Here is a 16,675-nt window from a genome sequence, read left to right as displayed (position 1 = left end):
CCATGGTGTGCCCCCTGCCTCTCACCTCTATCCACCAATCCCTTGCCTGTTGCACCCGTTTCTTCTTTCAGTGCACCCTCCAGTTCCCCTTTCTATTCACGCCCCCTTCCTCTCTGGAGCAATCCAAGTTCCTCCTACGTTTCCCCTTCCTGCTGTATTCTGCCTTTCTCTCTCATATATATGCATCATTCCCGACCCCACCCCTTCCTCTTTTTTATTTGCCCTGCACTATCACTTTTCTCTATAAGCCCTACACTCCCCGGCTCTTCTCTATCCCCTTGCCTTTCTCCACCTAGATTGCAGCCAAACCCCCACGCCTCTTCTATCTCTACATAACACTCCCTTCTCCATTTCCATCATTCTTTTTCTCTATGCAGGCAGGCCTAGACTGGGTAACCGGGTACCAGGAGTTTTCCTCTGACACTTGACAGACCCCCTTTTTTGTGGGGAAGGATACAGAGATTTCTCAGGTTCTGGGCTGCTATTCTGTCTCTCTCTCTCTGAGAGCCGTAATCTTCAGAGAGCTGACAGGCAGGTCAGGTGACATGGTGTCAGTCGGAATTTGATTTTTAAAAACGTTTGAGCCCTGGTGTTGCACTGGTGTAAATGAGGGGGGCATCTAGGGTGTGGTATGTTATACCCGAGCTCCCTGCCCGGCCTCGCGCCTGCGCATTGTGGGCATTGGCACCGAATGTGCGCTGGTATGTTGTCCTTGGAAATGTGCAGGCACAGACTGTGAGCAAAGATTTAACTTGGCTTGGCCCATGATGGGGCAAAGAGCTGCTTGCAAGAAGCAAAGCAAAATGGCATGTGCACTGCCCTGGCGCAGCCTCTGCTGCCTCTCACCCAGCCGGGTTCCCTGCTGCAGCTGCCACTGTGCAGTTTGTTCTTTGAGAAACACCCACGTCATGGCTCACGACGGACGGCGACCTGCTGCTGGCGGACCTGCTCTACCCCAAGTAAACACCGAACGAGAGGTAATTCATGGGGTTGCCAGTGCGAGCCTGATATAATGAGACATGATTTAAAAAAAGGATTCCCTTATGTTATGCAGAATATGCTTGGACTAGATATAAACTCATTTTAACCACACACTTCTCTGACAGATATTCGCAATCACGGAACTCTTTTTCAAACTACCTTCTGACCCTCTTACACCTTCCATCATTCTTGACTGCCTTTCTGCCATCCAGTCCTGGTGCACTTCCAACAATCTCTGCCTCAATGCCAGCAAGACTGAGATCCTTCCCAATGGGACTCCTGCTCCCACCTTTTTCCCCTCACTCAGGCCATCCTCTATGGGCTCTCCCTATTCTCCTTCATCTGAAGCCAGAAACCTTGGACTCATCTTCGACTCCTCCCTCTCCTTCCTCCCACACACACAGGACATTGACAAGAAGTCTCACTTTCAACTCTTCCTCCTCAAAGGAATTCTCCCTTTTCTCACTTTCTCCCAAAAGCTCGATGTTACCTGAGTCCTGGTTCTCTCTAAGCTTGAGTGCTCCAATAGCCTTCTCCTGAATCTAAGTTCTTCCCCTTTAAGACACCTCCATCTAATCCAGAAGAGGGCAGTGAGATTTATCCTTGGCCTTAAGCCCAGGGGCCGCATCTCTCCTGCCCTAAAACTCTGCATTGGCTCCCATTTGTGTCACGGATTAAATTCAAATCCCTCTGCATCATCCACAAGACTGTCTGGGTCATGGGACCACGCTATCTGCAACTTTCTCTTACTAAATATTCTCCCTCTAGACCTCTGTGGTCCTCTGGCACCAACTCTCTGTGTGTAAACATTTCGCTAAACAGAGGGCCGGAGACCGATCACTTTCTTCAGCTGGCTCCCTTATATGGAACAGCCTCCCCCTTCCTTTTCGTCTTTAGCAGGACTTCCGCAAATTCCATGAAGCTCCTCAAGACTTTCCTGTTCACCTCCTCCTTTCCTTCTTCCCTCTGCTAATGTCACAGTCGCTGTGATTGGTGACCAGAGCCCTTATGTATCTTTTGGGGTCCTGGCCCACACCCAATTGCCCCAGCCTCTGCCTTCCTCGCAGCACTTCCATCGACACCCACCGGCCTCAATCCTGTAGGCTTGCATTTTCTACCCAACGTGGCTCCAGCCCACATAGCACTTACCACACTATGCACTTCATCTGCTGCTCACCCACGAGCACAGACATTCCACCACTTACCCACTTTTCGCTGCACTTGCACGTTCTGAATACTCACAAGGCATAGTAGGTTTGTCTTTATCTTCCACTGTATTCACTGTTTTCAATCCGTGTTCCATCCCTGTTGCGCCTAACAAATGCACAATAAATAAATATATAAATAAATAAAGGTGAGGGCGTGCACGTGTGTGCAGTGAACATTAGAGAGAGAGTGGGTATTGAGGAATCAGTGTATAAATACTAGTATAATGAATGCACGAATGGCGCTAGAAATGCTCTAGCTCTCTTGGTTCCATGCATTCATGCTTCGGAAGTACTGACATCTGCAGACAACCAGTAGACCCTTGGCTTCGGCTACACGGGTGCCAGATGACTCTGAACTCCGAAACAGCAGGAGGGCTGGAGGGCCCAGTCTCTCATTTTGTTTCCGAGTAAAGAGTCATCCTGCGGCACATAGCCTTTTAAACGAGACTTCATGATGCGTGATGACTCTTTACTCGGAAAACAAAAGGAGAGAATGGGCCCACCAGCCCTCCTCCTGTTTCGGAGTACAGAGTCATCATCACGCAGCAGGCAGCCATTTCTTTCAAGGAGCCTGTCATTTCTAACCATGCAGCGCCATGAATGAAAGGGCTGCCTGCTGTGTGTGAGAGCTGAGGCACACTGGTCTCACACCTTTGGTGCGCCCAGCCATGAAGGGGGGGCACACCAAAGGTAATAATGCCAGTACGCCCCAGCTCCCCTGCTTTCAACAGCCCCCGCTTCGATTAGCATCCCACTTAACCCACTGCCCCCACCTCCCCACTGAATATAAGCCAGCGACCAGCCCATGCCCATGGCCTGGCCAAACACATTTTATAGCACTTGATTTTTTATAAGGAATTGAAAAAAGCCGTAGGATTACCAACCGGTTTTTAATATATAACATCTCAGCAACTGTCTCTCAACCTGCTGAGCAACTCTGGTAGCCTTCTACTGTGGAGCATGTCTATGGATCCCTTGATGTACTAACAATCTCTGCATTACAGTATTGTGGGTGCACCCCTGCCATGGAAGTGATTTAAATTGGAATTGATGTACAGTGTGGAGTTTGGAAAGAAGCAGCATGAAAGAAATTGCACCATGTTTAAATTGTTATTTTGAACGTTTCCTTTGAGTGTAGTTCAACTGCAGGCTCTGCCCCCTCTTAACCCCGCCCCTTCTCCAAACTCCGCCCCCACCCCAGCCCTTGTAGGATCCCCCTTTCCATTCCCACCACTGCCCAAGAGAGGGCTCTGGAGGGCTCACGTCCCTCTCCTCCTCTGCCTATGAGAGGGCTCTGGGGGGCTCCGGCCCCCGGCTCCATGCAGGCTTTGCGCGTGCTGCCTGCCTGGAGGCTGCCAGGAAGCCCGGAGCTTTGCTGGACAGCGCACTGCAGCAGGTGGTTTCATGTAATCGCGTTCAAAGGGAACGGGTGCCATGAAATTATGGCCCCATCTGTCCGCTCCTCCCCTAAGCAAACACCTCCCCTGAATGTTGTTTAAACGAGTCTCTCCTCAAAGAAACAAGGCTGATATTTTCAAAACCAAAGCTTCTTTTCCGGTGGAGGGTAGATGGCGGATAGATTCTGGCAAGTGGCTAGGCGAGCACTGCAATCTTTTGGGAGGAGTTTTGGGCCATTCGACCGTATTAGGTGTTTGGGTAGCAGGGTAAATGAGACGTGTGCCCAGAAAAAGTTAAGAAGGTGTTAGCTATGGGTGGCATGTGAGAGGTAGTGTTAGTTTCTGTAAGTTGCTGTGGTAGGTCTTCCATGATTTTAGTAGCTGCGATTCAGGTGTCAGAGGTGGCGCTGAGGCTGTGGGGAAAAAACGAATATTGTTATGTCACAAAAACGAACTGCAAGCATGATTTTTTTCTCTATCATTGCTATTGTCCTACAGTTTTCAAATTAATCAAAAGGGCGTGTCAAAGGGATGGGACTTCTAAAAATATGGGTGGGACTTCAAATCAGGTTTTTGCTTCAAACAAAGGTGGCTACCTTACGTGTGAGCTGGTGAAGCTTGACATTTGGAACTCGTTGGAGCTACTGAAACGGCGAGTTTGGACCTGAGGGGCTAGGACTCAGTAGTTACAGCGAGTATAGGGGAGATGACGAACAGAGGAATAAGGGGTCCCTTGCTTGTGGAACTTGATATCAAGGGAGCATCAGGGGCAAAATCAGTGTAGCATTTGGTGAAACGAATTGGTACATTTCTGAAGACAGGGTTAAAGGGTCACAATGGGCAGGCAAATGACTTTGATCAGAGAGACCACGGAGGAGTGTGACACAGACAATATGGGAATGAAAGAATATAGTTAGGACATTGCGATAGCAGTGCAGGAGAACATACAGGCCTGCTAGAAGTATGGATATTGACCAGGCAATGACATCATGTTGGAATGCCAGGAGCACAAATCTAGTCCACCTGTTCTCCAGAGGTGAGGGCATGTGGGACGCTAGAAGTACAGAAGAAGGGCATGTGGAGGCCAGGGACCGAATGGTGTGAGAATGCCAGATGTACATATCTTGTATATCAGAGGGTGAGATCATGTGGAACATCTGGAAGTGCATATCTGGGGCATGTGGAGACGGGCAAGTAAGGAATACTGTGAGAATGCCAGATGTACATATTAAGGGTGGCTGGAGATCAGGCAATGAGATAATGCAGAACTGCCAGAAGTACAGATCATGGCATATGGAGGAGTGCAAGTAAGGAATACTGTGAGAATGCCAGATGTGCATATTAAGAGTGCCTGAAGATCAGGGAATGAGGTAATGCAGAACTGCCAGAAGTACAGATCAGGGCATGTGGAGGGGCGCAAGGAAGGGATAATGTGGGGATGCTAGATGTGCATATTAAGAGTGCCGGGCGATCAGGGAATGAGGTAATGCAGAACTGCCAGAAGTACAGATCTAGGGCATGTGGCGGTGGGCAGGGAAGGGTACATATGGGAATGCTTGATGTACATATTTTGATGGCCTCGAGATCAGGAATGAGATAATGTAGAACTGCCAGAAGTACAGATCATGGCATGTAGAGGAGTGCAAGGAAGGAATAATGTGGGAATGCTAGATGTGCATATTAATAGTGCCTGCAGATCAGGGAATGAGGTAATGCAGAACTGCCAGAAGTACAGATCAGGGCATGTGGAGGGACGCAAGGAAGGAATAATGTGGGAATGCTAGATGTGCATATTAATAGTGCCTGCAGATCAGGGAATGAGGTAATGCAGAACTGCCAGAAGTACAGATCAGGGCATGTGGAGGGACGCAAGGAAGGAATAATGTGGGAATGCTAGATGTGCATATTAAGAGTGCCTGGCGATCAGGGAATGAGGTAATGCAGAACTGCCGGAAGTACAGATCTAGGATATGTGGCGGTGGGCAGGGAAGGGTACATATGGGAATGCTTAATGTACATATTTAGACGGCCTCGAGATCAGGAATGAGATAATGTAGAACTGCCAGAAGTACAGATCATGGCATGTAGAGGAGTGCAAGGAAGGAATAATGTGGGAATGCTAGATGTGCATATTAAGAGTGCCTGGCGATCAGGGAATGAGGTAATGCAGAACTGCCAGAAGTACAGTTCCGGGCATGTGGAGGGACGCAAGGAAGGAATAACGTGGGAATGCTAGATGTGCATTTTAAGAGTGTCTGGAGATCAGGGAATGTGCTAATGCAGAACTGCCAGCAGTACAGATCAGGGCATGCGGAGGGACGCAAGGAAGGAATAATGTGGGAATGCTAGATGTGCATATTAAGAGTGCCTGCAGATCAGGGAATGAGGTAATGCAGAACTGCCAGAAGTACAGATCAGGGCATGTGGAGGGACGCAAGGAAGGAATAATGTGGGAATGCTAGATGTGCATATTAAGAGTGCCTGGCGATCAGGGAATGAGGTAATGCAGAACTGCCAGAAGTACAGTTCCGGGCATGTGGAGGGACGCAAGGAAGGAATAACGTGGGAATGCTAGATGTGCATTTTAAGAGTGCCTGGAGATCAGGGAATGTGCTAATGCAGAACTGCCAGCAGTACAGATCAGGGCATGCGGAGGGACGCAAGGAAGGAATCATGTGGGAATGCTAGATGTGCATATCAAGAGTGCCTGGGGATCAGGGAATGAGATAATGCAGAACTGCGAGAGGTACAGATCTAGAACATGTGAAGATGGGCAAGGAAGGAATACTGTAGGAATGCTTGATGTACATATCAAGAGTGCCTGGAGATCAGGGAATGAGATAATGCAGAACTGCGAGAGGTACAGATCTAGGGCATGTGAAGGTGGGCAGGGAAGGGTTGATGTTGGAATGCTTGATGTACATATTTAGACGGCCTCGAGATCAGGAATGAGATAATGCAGAACTGCCAGAAGTACAGATCATGGCATGTGGAGGAGTGCAAGGAAGAAATAATGTGGGAATGCTAGATGTGCATATTAAGAGTGCCTGGCGATCAGGGAATGAGGTAATGCAGAACTGCCAGAAGTACAGATCAGGGCATGTGGAGGGATGCAAGGAAGGAATAATGTGGGAATGCTAGAGTGCATATTAAGAGTGCCTGGAGATCAGGGAATGAGGTAATGCAGAACAGCCAGAAGTACAGAATTAGGGCATGTGGAGGAGGGCAAGGAGGGGATAATGCGGGAATGCAATATGTACATATCTACATAACCCCAGTCCAATTTGCGCCCAGCTAGTGAAAGCTACACGCTTGTCCCCTGAAGGAAATAAAGGAATAAAGACACAGACACCAGGATGGACTAGCATCTTACTTATTGTGTGCTCTAGCTCCTTGAAGCGTCTCATTTGCTACATGGAATTATCAATAATGACCTCAGACCCAAATAACCAGACAGACTCAAGGAATATGGCAATGTACTACTTTATTATTAACATAACATAAAGTAGGGCAATTTGGAGGACTGTATTTCACACACTACATTTGATTATGCAAAGGTGTTATACCTAGATTTGCCTTATCTATGATGTCATCCTACGTGGCAAACTGTACAATCTATTGGAGGGAGGGATTGGTTAAGGGAACATATAGAGATATATATTATGTAATGACTAAAAATATTACTGTATGCCCCTTATCTGGTTGGGACACCTTTAACCACCTCTAAATATGTACAATATTGATTATAGCGAAATGGCAGCGGTTTGGCCTATTCAACATTGCATAGCATGTTGCTACATAGACCCTCTGATTGGTTGGCATGCTTTCCCAACCTTGGACTATTGGCTCATAAGCAGCACATAAGCAAAACGAAACTCCAAGAGAGTAACGGCAGACTACTCCTCACTTTCCCAATTAGTCCATCATCTCTCTTTGGTCTGGCCCCAAGCCAAGGCTTCTCCTTTGGAGTTGACCTCAAAGCCCGTTCTCTGTTCTAGGACATTCCAGGAAGTGTGGGCATGCAAATATCTTTATTTCGGTTTAATGAACAGCCCTTGTTTTCAACGATTGAATCACGTGTGAGACCACAAATGTGTCCATTTTGACCTTCTATTTACTGCTACTTGATTCAATTCAGCTGGGTGTCATTACCATTCTTGGCCTCTGGGGGCCTGCTCACTCCATCTTGCATAGGTTTTCTGCATCTTTAACTGTCCAATACTTGGCTCTTGAAGATGTTTTCTTCTTTACTTAATCAAAGACAAATATGTCTTACATACATTGCTTATCCTTTTGACTCCTTATTTCTTGAAGTAGCATCCTTGATCCCCGGCCAATAGACTCCTCATTATTCCACACACAAAGCTGTTTTTCCAGTGTCTCCTTACTCTGCACCCCTGGTCTCTGAGGTAGCTTAATTGGTTTCAATACGAGCTCGACATCCATCTTTCCATCATGGCTGCTCTGGCCACGTTATATTTTCTTCTGCAGCAAGCCTCTATATGCCTTATTTATTTTGCGTTTCTGCGTATATACACTTATTAGTCAGCTGGTTCCTTTATCTTCTTTACATATATGATTTCTTCATATTTGATTATATTTCTCTTGTTACTTCAGTTACATCTTTATCCTTTAAGTATTTGCATAACGTCTCAGTGCGCCTCAGTATCTTTGCTCCATGACGTCACTCTGCACTGGTCAGATTTCATTTATAGCTCTATGATGTCCAATGGTGTATGTAAACATCCTTACACCCTCTCAGTGTGACGGTACATTCCATACGGTTGTCCGAGTGCATATCGTCTCTCATACACTCGATGCAGTATTAGGATGATACCTGATGTCCCACATAGGGCTCTTCTCCTGTAGTTCCAATATGACGCAGGCGAGGGGGCGGGAGCTAGGGATGACGTGTCCACCTGCTCCTCTACAATTGTGTATATCGTGTTTGTGCTTACTGGATGTACTTACCTGGTTCACACTGGACTGTACCATCCAGCCCATCATGACTCTGGATGGAATGCAGAAATAAAAAGAAAAGGCAAAGAATAGAATCTCTCCTGTCTGAGGAGTGGGACGAGACAGGGCAAAGAACACAGAGGGGGGCAGCAGCGGATCGAGCAGGTGCCTGTGGACTTAGCCGCGGCTTGCCCCCGAACTCCCAGGGCTAGCTGAACTATATATGCAGGGCTGCATCTGACAGGAGCAGCGCAGCTATTCCCGGGACCCCGGGCTGTGTGCCTCCAAGTCGGCCCGCGGCAGAAAAGAAGAGGGTGAAGGACTTCATACGCCAACCTTTCCAGTTTCCTGATGACTGACCATCCACACCTGGAATACTAATATGCAGCAGGAACTGACAATGATGGCTTCAAGCATCTGGGAAGTCCTCTCTATTCATACTCCTCTCAAGCCCCAGCCAACCCATATCTCCCTCACCATTCCTATCCCTCTGAAGCAAGTGTCTGCAAAGTGGTGCAAGTCTGATCAAAAAAGCAGCTAGTAAGAGCACATCATTAAATAATTGGGGTAGGGAATGATATGCAATCAAAGCTTCAGTTAAGCCATTCCTTAAAATATTAAATGCGAGAAAAAGGTAGAATACCTTCACAAAAATGGAAGATGAAGTCAAAGATTTAGATATAGTGTAAATAAAAATGAAAGTCCTCTTCCAATGATACTCAGGCACTTTAATGTATTTAGAAGCAGGTAGACGGCAACCACTCCTCAACCGCCCAGCTCTATCTGCCACACACAGGATCCAGGCACGCAGCATTCCACGTGGTCACAAACGCTGCCAATCAATTGCCTTCCATTTAAATGCACACATGACATGCAAGAGAGTTCATGTGAAATGAGTTGAAGCAGTGGAGCCTCTGAAGTATTCTGCATCTTTCTGGTAGACCGTTTATGTATTACCTCGAGTACCTTCCCTAACTTCCTGTGTACATTTGGCATTCTCCTATATTTGATTGGCTACTCTGCTTTCTCTTTTGTTTCCAACTTGTCAAATGAAAGGCCAGAGGATTCCACCTGGCACCTCATCCAACTATTGCCTTCCATTTGTTTGAGTGTTCAGGAAGCAGCTGCCTAGGGAACGGCGGACACTGCCACAGCCTCTTGAAACCGGGAACCTGTCTTACTGGATGGACTCTTGCTCGAAATAATATCAGATCCACAGAGGGGAGATGAGCACAAAATTACACATCCGCGTCCTAACGGCACATCGGGGTAAAAGGGGAACTAATGTCCATCCAAAACTTACAAAGAAAAGAGGGAGTCCTCTCTGGGGAATTTGCCTAAACGGAGTTATGCAGCAGTTCACACGTCATTCGAAATAAGACATCCCAAGAGCCTTTTGAAAAGTAGAGTTACGGAATAGAGCAAATTGAAAAAAATGGCAGGTCAAGTAGAGTGCTGGCTGAGGAAATTTGAAAAAGTGTGTGCGACAAATACAAAACACCCTGAACACTGAAGTATAGTAAGTGTGGTACATTATTTAGATGACATTCTTGTCCTGATTAAGGCCGGAGGAGTATTTAGTCTTATTGCAGAGCTAACGAGAACCGGCTGAAACACGTGTCGACGGAGAGTCAAAGAAAACACATCAATGCTATTAGTTTTAGATGGTGGTATATTGTACTGAAGGTATAAGTGTGTTGTTCTGGGTATTAGACTGGATGTTGTATCATAACCTGGAGGTAGTGTGTGGAAAAAGGAATGCATGGATGTGTATGATATTTGGGAAATGCATGCATTCAGCCGAATAAATTGAGGTGTCGGAGATATTAAGCGCGGTTTTGTACATTTATGAATTGTCAATGTGAATTGTTTTTTTAATACAAAATAATAAAAAAGAGATGATTCAATCATTTATGTAAAACTAATAGATGTGAAGGCATTAATTAATATATGTCAAGTTCTGTCTGGCATTATTGGTCTTGCTCAATGTTGTGTTTAAACACAGTAACAAAAATGGACCTGTCTCTATCCTCAGTTAAATGTTTAAATAGGACGGAGTGGAGAACTTGGGTCAGTGGGTGGAGCAGAGTTCTGGTTAAATGCCACCCCTCCCCTCAAGTGCTTTCAGGCCAGCTGAAAATACACAGGTATGGTGGAGGCTCCATGCTCCCTGTGATCTGGAGTAATTCCCAGCTGGCTACGCTGACTCTGGGTGGAAAAGGACACTGCAATTTAGAGGGAACACAGGGGGAGTAGCGGTATCCTATCAGAGGAGGAAGAGGGATGCTGTGTAATGCTGCTGTGCAGCAATGCCCCAAAGGTAAGCGCAGCTGTGGCAAGAGAGCTGTGAGGCTAATTATCCTTTGAGTCCATAGGATCAGGATTGTCAATAGAGATGAGGCGTTCCTTCTAATAACTCTGGCTGATTGTAGAGACCAAGGACAGAACCTGCCAGGAAATGAGAGCAGTGGGCTAGAGAGGCCTGACTCGTATGCAGTGACCTTCCCTTCCCCCTATTTGGAACAGAATAAGGCCTCCAGCTACACACCATGCTGCCTATAGAGAACACCAATAGTCAAAAGAGGGAGACCTTCTTCCAGCTGCACTCCACTGCCCTGCCCATGGGCACGCACGATGGTCATAATGGAGATGGTTCAATGAGGTGGACGTGACAGTGGGAGAGTCCATCTTGACAGCTGCCACTGGAGACCATCAAAGATCTTCGCAGAACATTGAGAACAGATTGGCCACCTGGGTTGGAAACTAGAGTCCATGCAAGACTGCCTGAAATGAGAATGATACTGGAGTTCCCAAGGGTACTGCGGCAAAGCTGGAGGCAACTGTAAGGACCCAATGAGACAGTCTGGAGCCTGGAAAGGATTTCTGGAATTGTGCATTGATTCTACCGAATAATTGGATGATTCAAAGGAACTATTGGGAATCGGAGCAGAGCAGCGACACTGATGATCCCGGGTTTCCATCTACTGTAGTGAGATGAAACTATGATCGAAGCTGTTCAGTCCTTTCTTGTGTTGGCAGCTGACGGGCCATTACGTGGGAACAATTGAGGTCTTGAAGGCAATGCGACTTCCTAGCAAACGCCCTGATCCTCTGTGCGTTGGTGAAAAGGCAGGAAGTGACGTTTATGATATGATATGATATGGCAGTTATAATGCGCCTATATCCAAGTGTTTCAATGCGCGACAAGGCAAGGGAGGGGAAAACAGTGGAAGACAGACAACGATCCTACTAGGCCAGGTGTCATTCAGATTGCGCAAGTGCGAGGGTAGGGAGAAAGGGAAGAGTGCCAGGGGAAGGGAAAGAGAAAGAGCAGTACCTGGGAAAGAAGAATAAATATGATAAAACGGCCTGATGGTGGCAAGTGCAAGGTAAGAGCAGACATAAGTGCTGGTAAGGGGACTGAAGGGATACAGAACCAGTCCCCAAGTGCAGGGGGTTGCCAGGGAGGAAGGGCAGGGGAGCAAAAGGCAGGACCTGGCCCCAAGATCAGAAAAGGTGGCCAGGTAATCAGTGCAGAATCGGCAGGGAATTTCAGCAGGGGAGAGAGGCAGAGAAAGCAGAAGCAAAGAGGAAGGTTTTAAGGTGTTTCGGGAACCTGAGATGGTTCTCCTCAAGTCTCAGGGAGGCAGGAAGGCTGTTCCAGAGGGAGGCCCCAGCTGAGGAGAGAGATCGACCACCAACTCGTTGCTTGGAGAAGCGGCTAACCCTGAGGGAGTTGGAGGCGGATGAGCGTAGAGCCCGAGAAGGAAGGTATTTAGGAAGTGAGAGTTGAAGGTAATGCGGTCCCAGGCCCCAGAAGGCCTTGTGAATAATGCAGAGGGTTTTGAGCGTAATTCTTGCAGCCACTGGGAGCCAGTGCAGAGATTTCAGTCCTGGAGGGATACGATCCCTGGGCGTGAGGCCAAGGACAAGTCCTGCAGTCCTGTTTTGGATAAGTTGCAGAGGGCGGAGAGTAGAGGCAGGCAGATTTAGATAGAGGCTGTTGCAATATTCCAGCTTAGAGAGAACCAGGGCTGTGGAGACGGTGAGCTTCTGGGGGAAGGAGAGGAGAGGAAGAATACCTCTGAGGAGCTGCAGCTGGTAGTGTGACTTCTTAGAGACGTCGGAGATGTCAGGAGAGAAGGAGAGTGTGAAGTCGAAGATGACCCCGAGGTTTTTAGCCTTGCAGGTGGGAGCAGGAAGAGGGCCAAGGGATGCCGGCCAGAGAGCTGAAGGGAAGGAGGGAGAGGGGGTGCCGATGAGTAGAATCTCAGTCTTACTGGCATTAAGGCAGAGGTCGTTGGTGGCACACCACTCCTGGATAGCAGACAGACAGTCAGAGATGAGGGAAGGAGAGGAGGAGGCTGAGGGTAGCCTGAAAATGAGCTGGGTATCATCCGCACAGCTCTGAAAATTGGGGCAGAGAGCGGCGATGCGGTGCGCAAGGAGTGCCAAGTATTGGTTGAACAGCCAAGGAGAGAGGTTAGAGGTTTAGAGGGGCTGGGTTAGTAGCATTCCCTGATCTCTCTGGGAGACACAAATGATGCAAATGCGTATGTTGAGTGAGCAGAGAGGTTTGTCCAAGCCCAGATAATGGGAGCCTCTCTTGAGAAGGTGTAAGCGGAGGAGCCAGGCTGTGTGGGACGGTGGGATAACAAGTGGGTTCTTTAAGTTGGGGGACATTATTTGCCATGAGACTCTTGGTGACGGGATCCACATTCATATGCATATATGGGGGGAAAGCTGTTGGGTATACACGGGTTGTAATATGGCAATGGAGGGTGCAATGCTAGTGTGTTCAATAAACAGATTAAGAAAAAAGAAGAAATGCCATGAACTAAGTGTACACTAAACCGAGATTGACAATTGAAATGCCCCCAGTTACCCAATGAATGCTTACGTGAGAAGGCTGGAGTGTGTTTTATTGAGATCTCAAATGGATCTGCTTATGTTACAGCATGGAGGAATGCGAGGCCCTGTGCACCAGGCTGGCCATCATGGTTCGGGGCAAGTTCCAGTGCATCGGATCAATGCAGCACATCAAGAACAGGTAAGTCTCTCACACGCCTCTACAGGTAAAAGACATTGGTGACTAGACCTTGAAATGCACATGGCGCTGGAATCCACTCTGTGTAGTTAGTGCAGAGCAGGGCCACAATGGCACCTTTCTGAAGCCATGTGGAGACGGACCACTGTTTTTAAAAACAGTAGGTTTTAGAGCTACGCGGGATGCATTCCCATTAATCCCATGGCTTGGCGTAGGTTCTCGATTGACTTTGACACCACTTGTGTTCCCCAGGTTTGGTAGCGGCTTCACCGTGAAGATGCATTTGAGAGACAGCTCAGTGGATGTGGACGCGTTGACCCAGATGATGCGCCAGCACTTCCCCAACACATTTCTCAAGGTAGGTTTGGCCATAGGCACCGAGCACAATGGGGAAAAGGGGGCAACGTTTTGGAACGGGGGCAGGAACTGCACTTTACCCCGTAGAGCTGTTCACAGTTTTCAGTTTTGGCAGTGCTGGAGATCAGAGGTGTTGCTAGGTCTGCAAAAGACCCGGGGCTATGCTAATGTCAGAACTGTCGGGACTGGGGGCTAGCTAGCCCTTTGGCTGTAGCTCCTGAGATTCTATCCGGGGCTACAACCAAAAGACCAGAGGCTATAGCCCCCTTAGCACCCCCCAGCAACGCCTCTGCTGGAGATGAAATGGTATTGGCTTAAGAATTATGAACAGTTGCTGCGTTAGTGATTCTTCTCTGCATCAGTGATCCACATCCAATGTGGAATTCTTTAATGGTTGAGTAAAGAGTCCTAATGTAGAAAGCTTCAAAAGAAACACAGCAGGTTGAGTGACTGTTGCAGAGATGTTACATGTACAGAGCTGCCTCTAATTCCTAAGGCTTTTTTCCAATTCCTACTGAAAACTAGAATGTGAAATGCACCATTTTGAGCCGGGGTGGGGCGGTCGACTTCTATCAGTCACTTGGAGGAATTTCTGTGAAAATCAAAAAATGGCACCAATGCCTTTGGCAGCATAGCATTGGCATGGCCTTTTGAATACGGAATACACTTTACAGGTTCCAGCATGAGAGAGACAGCAGGTTGGATTGCTCTTCTTGACAGAGGCAGACTCAGTCATCATGGGCAAAGCCCGCCGTTATTCACCCAGAGCTCAACCTAATTCTGGCCAGGAATTCAAATAAATTACTTGCAGGCTATGACCTAATTAAATGAGCTCTTCGGTGTCTGTCTTCTTTTTTTTTATTTTTATTTTTTTACTCAAATTCTTGTATTTCAAAAACTAGGATAGCTTCCATATCCATGTTATGGTGAATCAGAACACATGTAAAATACCTTACAATACATTAGATTCCAAAAAGGTACCAAAAAGTACAGTAAAAGTAACACTTCCGTTACAGGAAATGTATGACACAAAACAATACAAAATAAAAAGGTGGAAAAGTGACACTGGTTCCCTAAGATGCATGTCTTTCTGTCTGTACAACTGGAGCAACGCAGAGTCCCTACTTAACTCCTTCTTCTTGAAAGTAGTGCAGCTCATTGGGCAGGATCTCGGGTTGTCTCATGCTACGTGTTAAATAATAAACCTGTCATTGCTTTTGGCCGCACTTCCTGTTGCATTCTGGCACTGGTAGTCCTGTATTTCTAAACTGTATAGGAATGCAGCATGACCTGTGCAAGCAATGATAGGATTTGAAGAACACTATTTTAAGCCTGTTTGTTACAAACAAGAGTGAGAAAAGTTGGCATTGATGTGCCATTTCCAGACTTAGACATTGTTTGCAGTAAGATTACTGCTGTGCAGCAGAAGGGAACACATTTACCCAGATGTATGTACTTGGATTTTTTATGTATCCAGTGCAGCGGTTTGCAAGCGGTAGCTCTCCAGATGTTTTGGACTATTACTCCCATGATTCTCCACCATTTACTATGCTGATTAGGGCTGATGGACGATGTAGTTCAAAAGATCTGGAGAGCCAAAGGTTGCAGACCCGGGATCTAGAGTGTACTGTAAAACAAAACATATGGATTCCTGTACAAAAAAGAGGCAGACTTCAGGGAGCGCGGGTGGAGGTAGGCCAATATGGTGGGTTATCCGTTGGGGTCCAGGTTGGCATATGTTCAAATTCTCGCAATGTTCTTGCTGCCACTCATCCTTGATAGAAATTAGTTATTTGGTTAAATAATAGAAACATATTTTAGCTACCATCCAATGAAGCTAGCCTATAAACGTTCAAGCTTGACTATTGTCCACAGGAGCATGCAAAATAAATGAGGCTGATAAACTAAATACACCTTCCATAATTGATGGGGTCCGTCTGTTAGGCTTACATATATCAAGTGCAAGACCACCCTGTATTGAGATTCTGGCTACACCATTCGGCAGAATGACCTACAGAGAAATCTTTAGATGAATACTCTCGCTATGAACTCTACGACAGCGTCAACCACCTTACCTTGAGAAAAAAAGTTCAAAGCTCCCCTTTTCTAGATTTATTTATGCACACCTTGCTCACTGTCAGGGGTGCCCCGTGCATAGTCATTGATGCATTCATACATATCTGGGGCGCCACAAGCCCTCTATGATTTAATTGATTTCCATCATTCTGCAAAAGCTTCAACTGCAAAACAGACACAGAAATGCACCATTTTGTTGTGAGGTTTGCACGTGGGGCTTACATCCTGTAATGAGACCCCAGTCAATCCAGCCCCCCCCAAAGTCTGCACTTATTGCAGCACTATGTCCAGCGGCATAGCACAAAATGTGGGGGCACCCCTGTGAGCCATGCTGAGGGCCCACCCGACTCTGCAACAAATCACGAGTCGTGCCACACTCTGGGCCGGCCTAAAACATCATGCGCTGCTGAAGGGGGTATGCCACACACTGTGCTAGGAGAAAGATATAAATATGTGTTTTAATGCAAAATACAGCACACTTTCTGAGAAAAATTGGCTTAAAAGCCAGAGTGTTTTCAATTGTTTTGTAGGGTAACACCAATCCAATACATGCAAGTCACCAACAGTGCACAGGAACATTAATGCTTTGCTATTAAAAATGCCATGCCACATTGAAAACATGTCCCACTGGCTGCACAATGTAGACCAGT

General features: G+C 47.0%; 1 protein-coding gene across 1 annotated transcript in view; it reads left to right on the top strand.

Annotated features, from left to right (window-relative positions):
• Window positions 1-16,675, top strand: part of ABCA12 (ATP binding cassette subfamily A member 12) — a 700,854-nt gene that overhangs the window by 639,931 nt on the left and 44,248 nt on the right. The window contains exons 54-55 of the mRNA XM_069615933.1: window positions 13,503-13,595; window positions 13,845-13,950. Coding sequence (XP_069472034.1) covers window positions 13,503-13,595; window positions 13,845-13,950 — 199 coding nt within the window. The remainder of the gene's footprint in view (window positions 1-13,502; window positions 13,596-13,844; window positions 13,951-16,675) is intronic.

This window comes from Ambystoma mexicanum, chromosome 9 (assembly GCF_040938575.1).
Source record: "Ambystoma mexicanum isolate Mex_15411 chromosome 9, UKY_AmexF1_1, whole genome shotgun sequence".
NCBI lineage: Eukaryota > Metazoa > Chordata > Amphibia > Caudata > Ambystomatidae > Ambystoma > Ambystoma mexicanum.
This window is presented reverse-complemented; position numbering and strand designations above follow the sequence as displayed.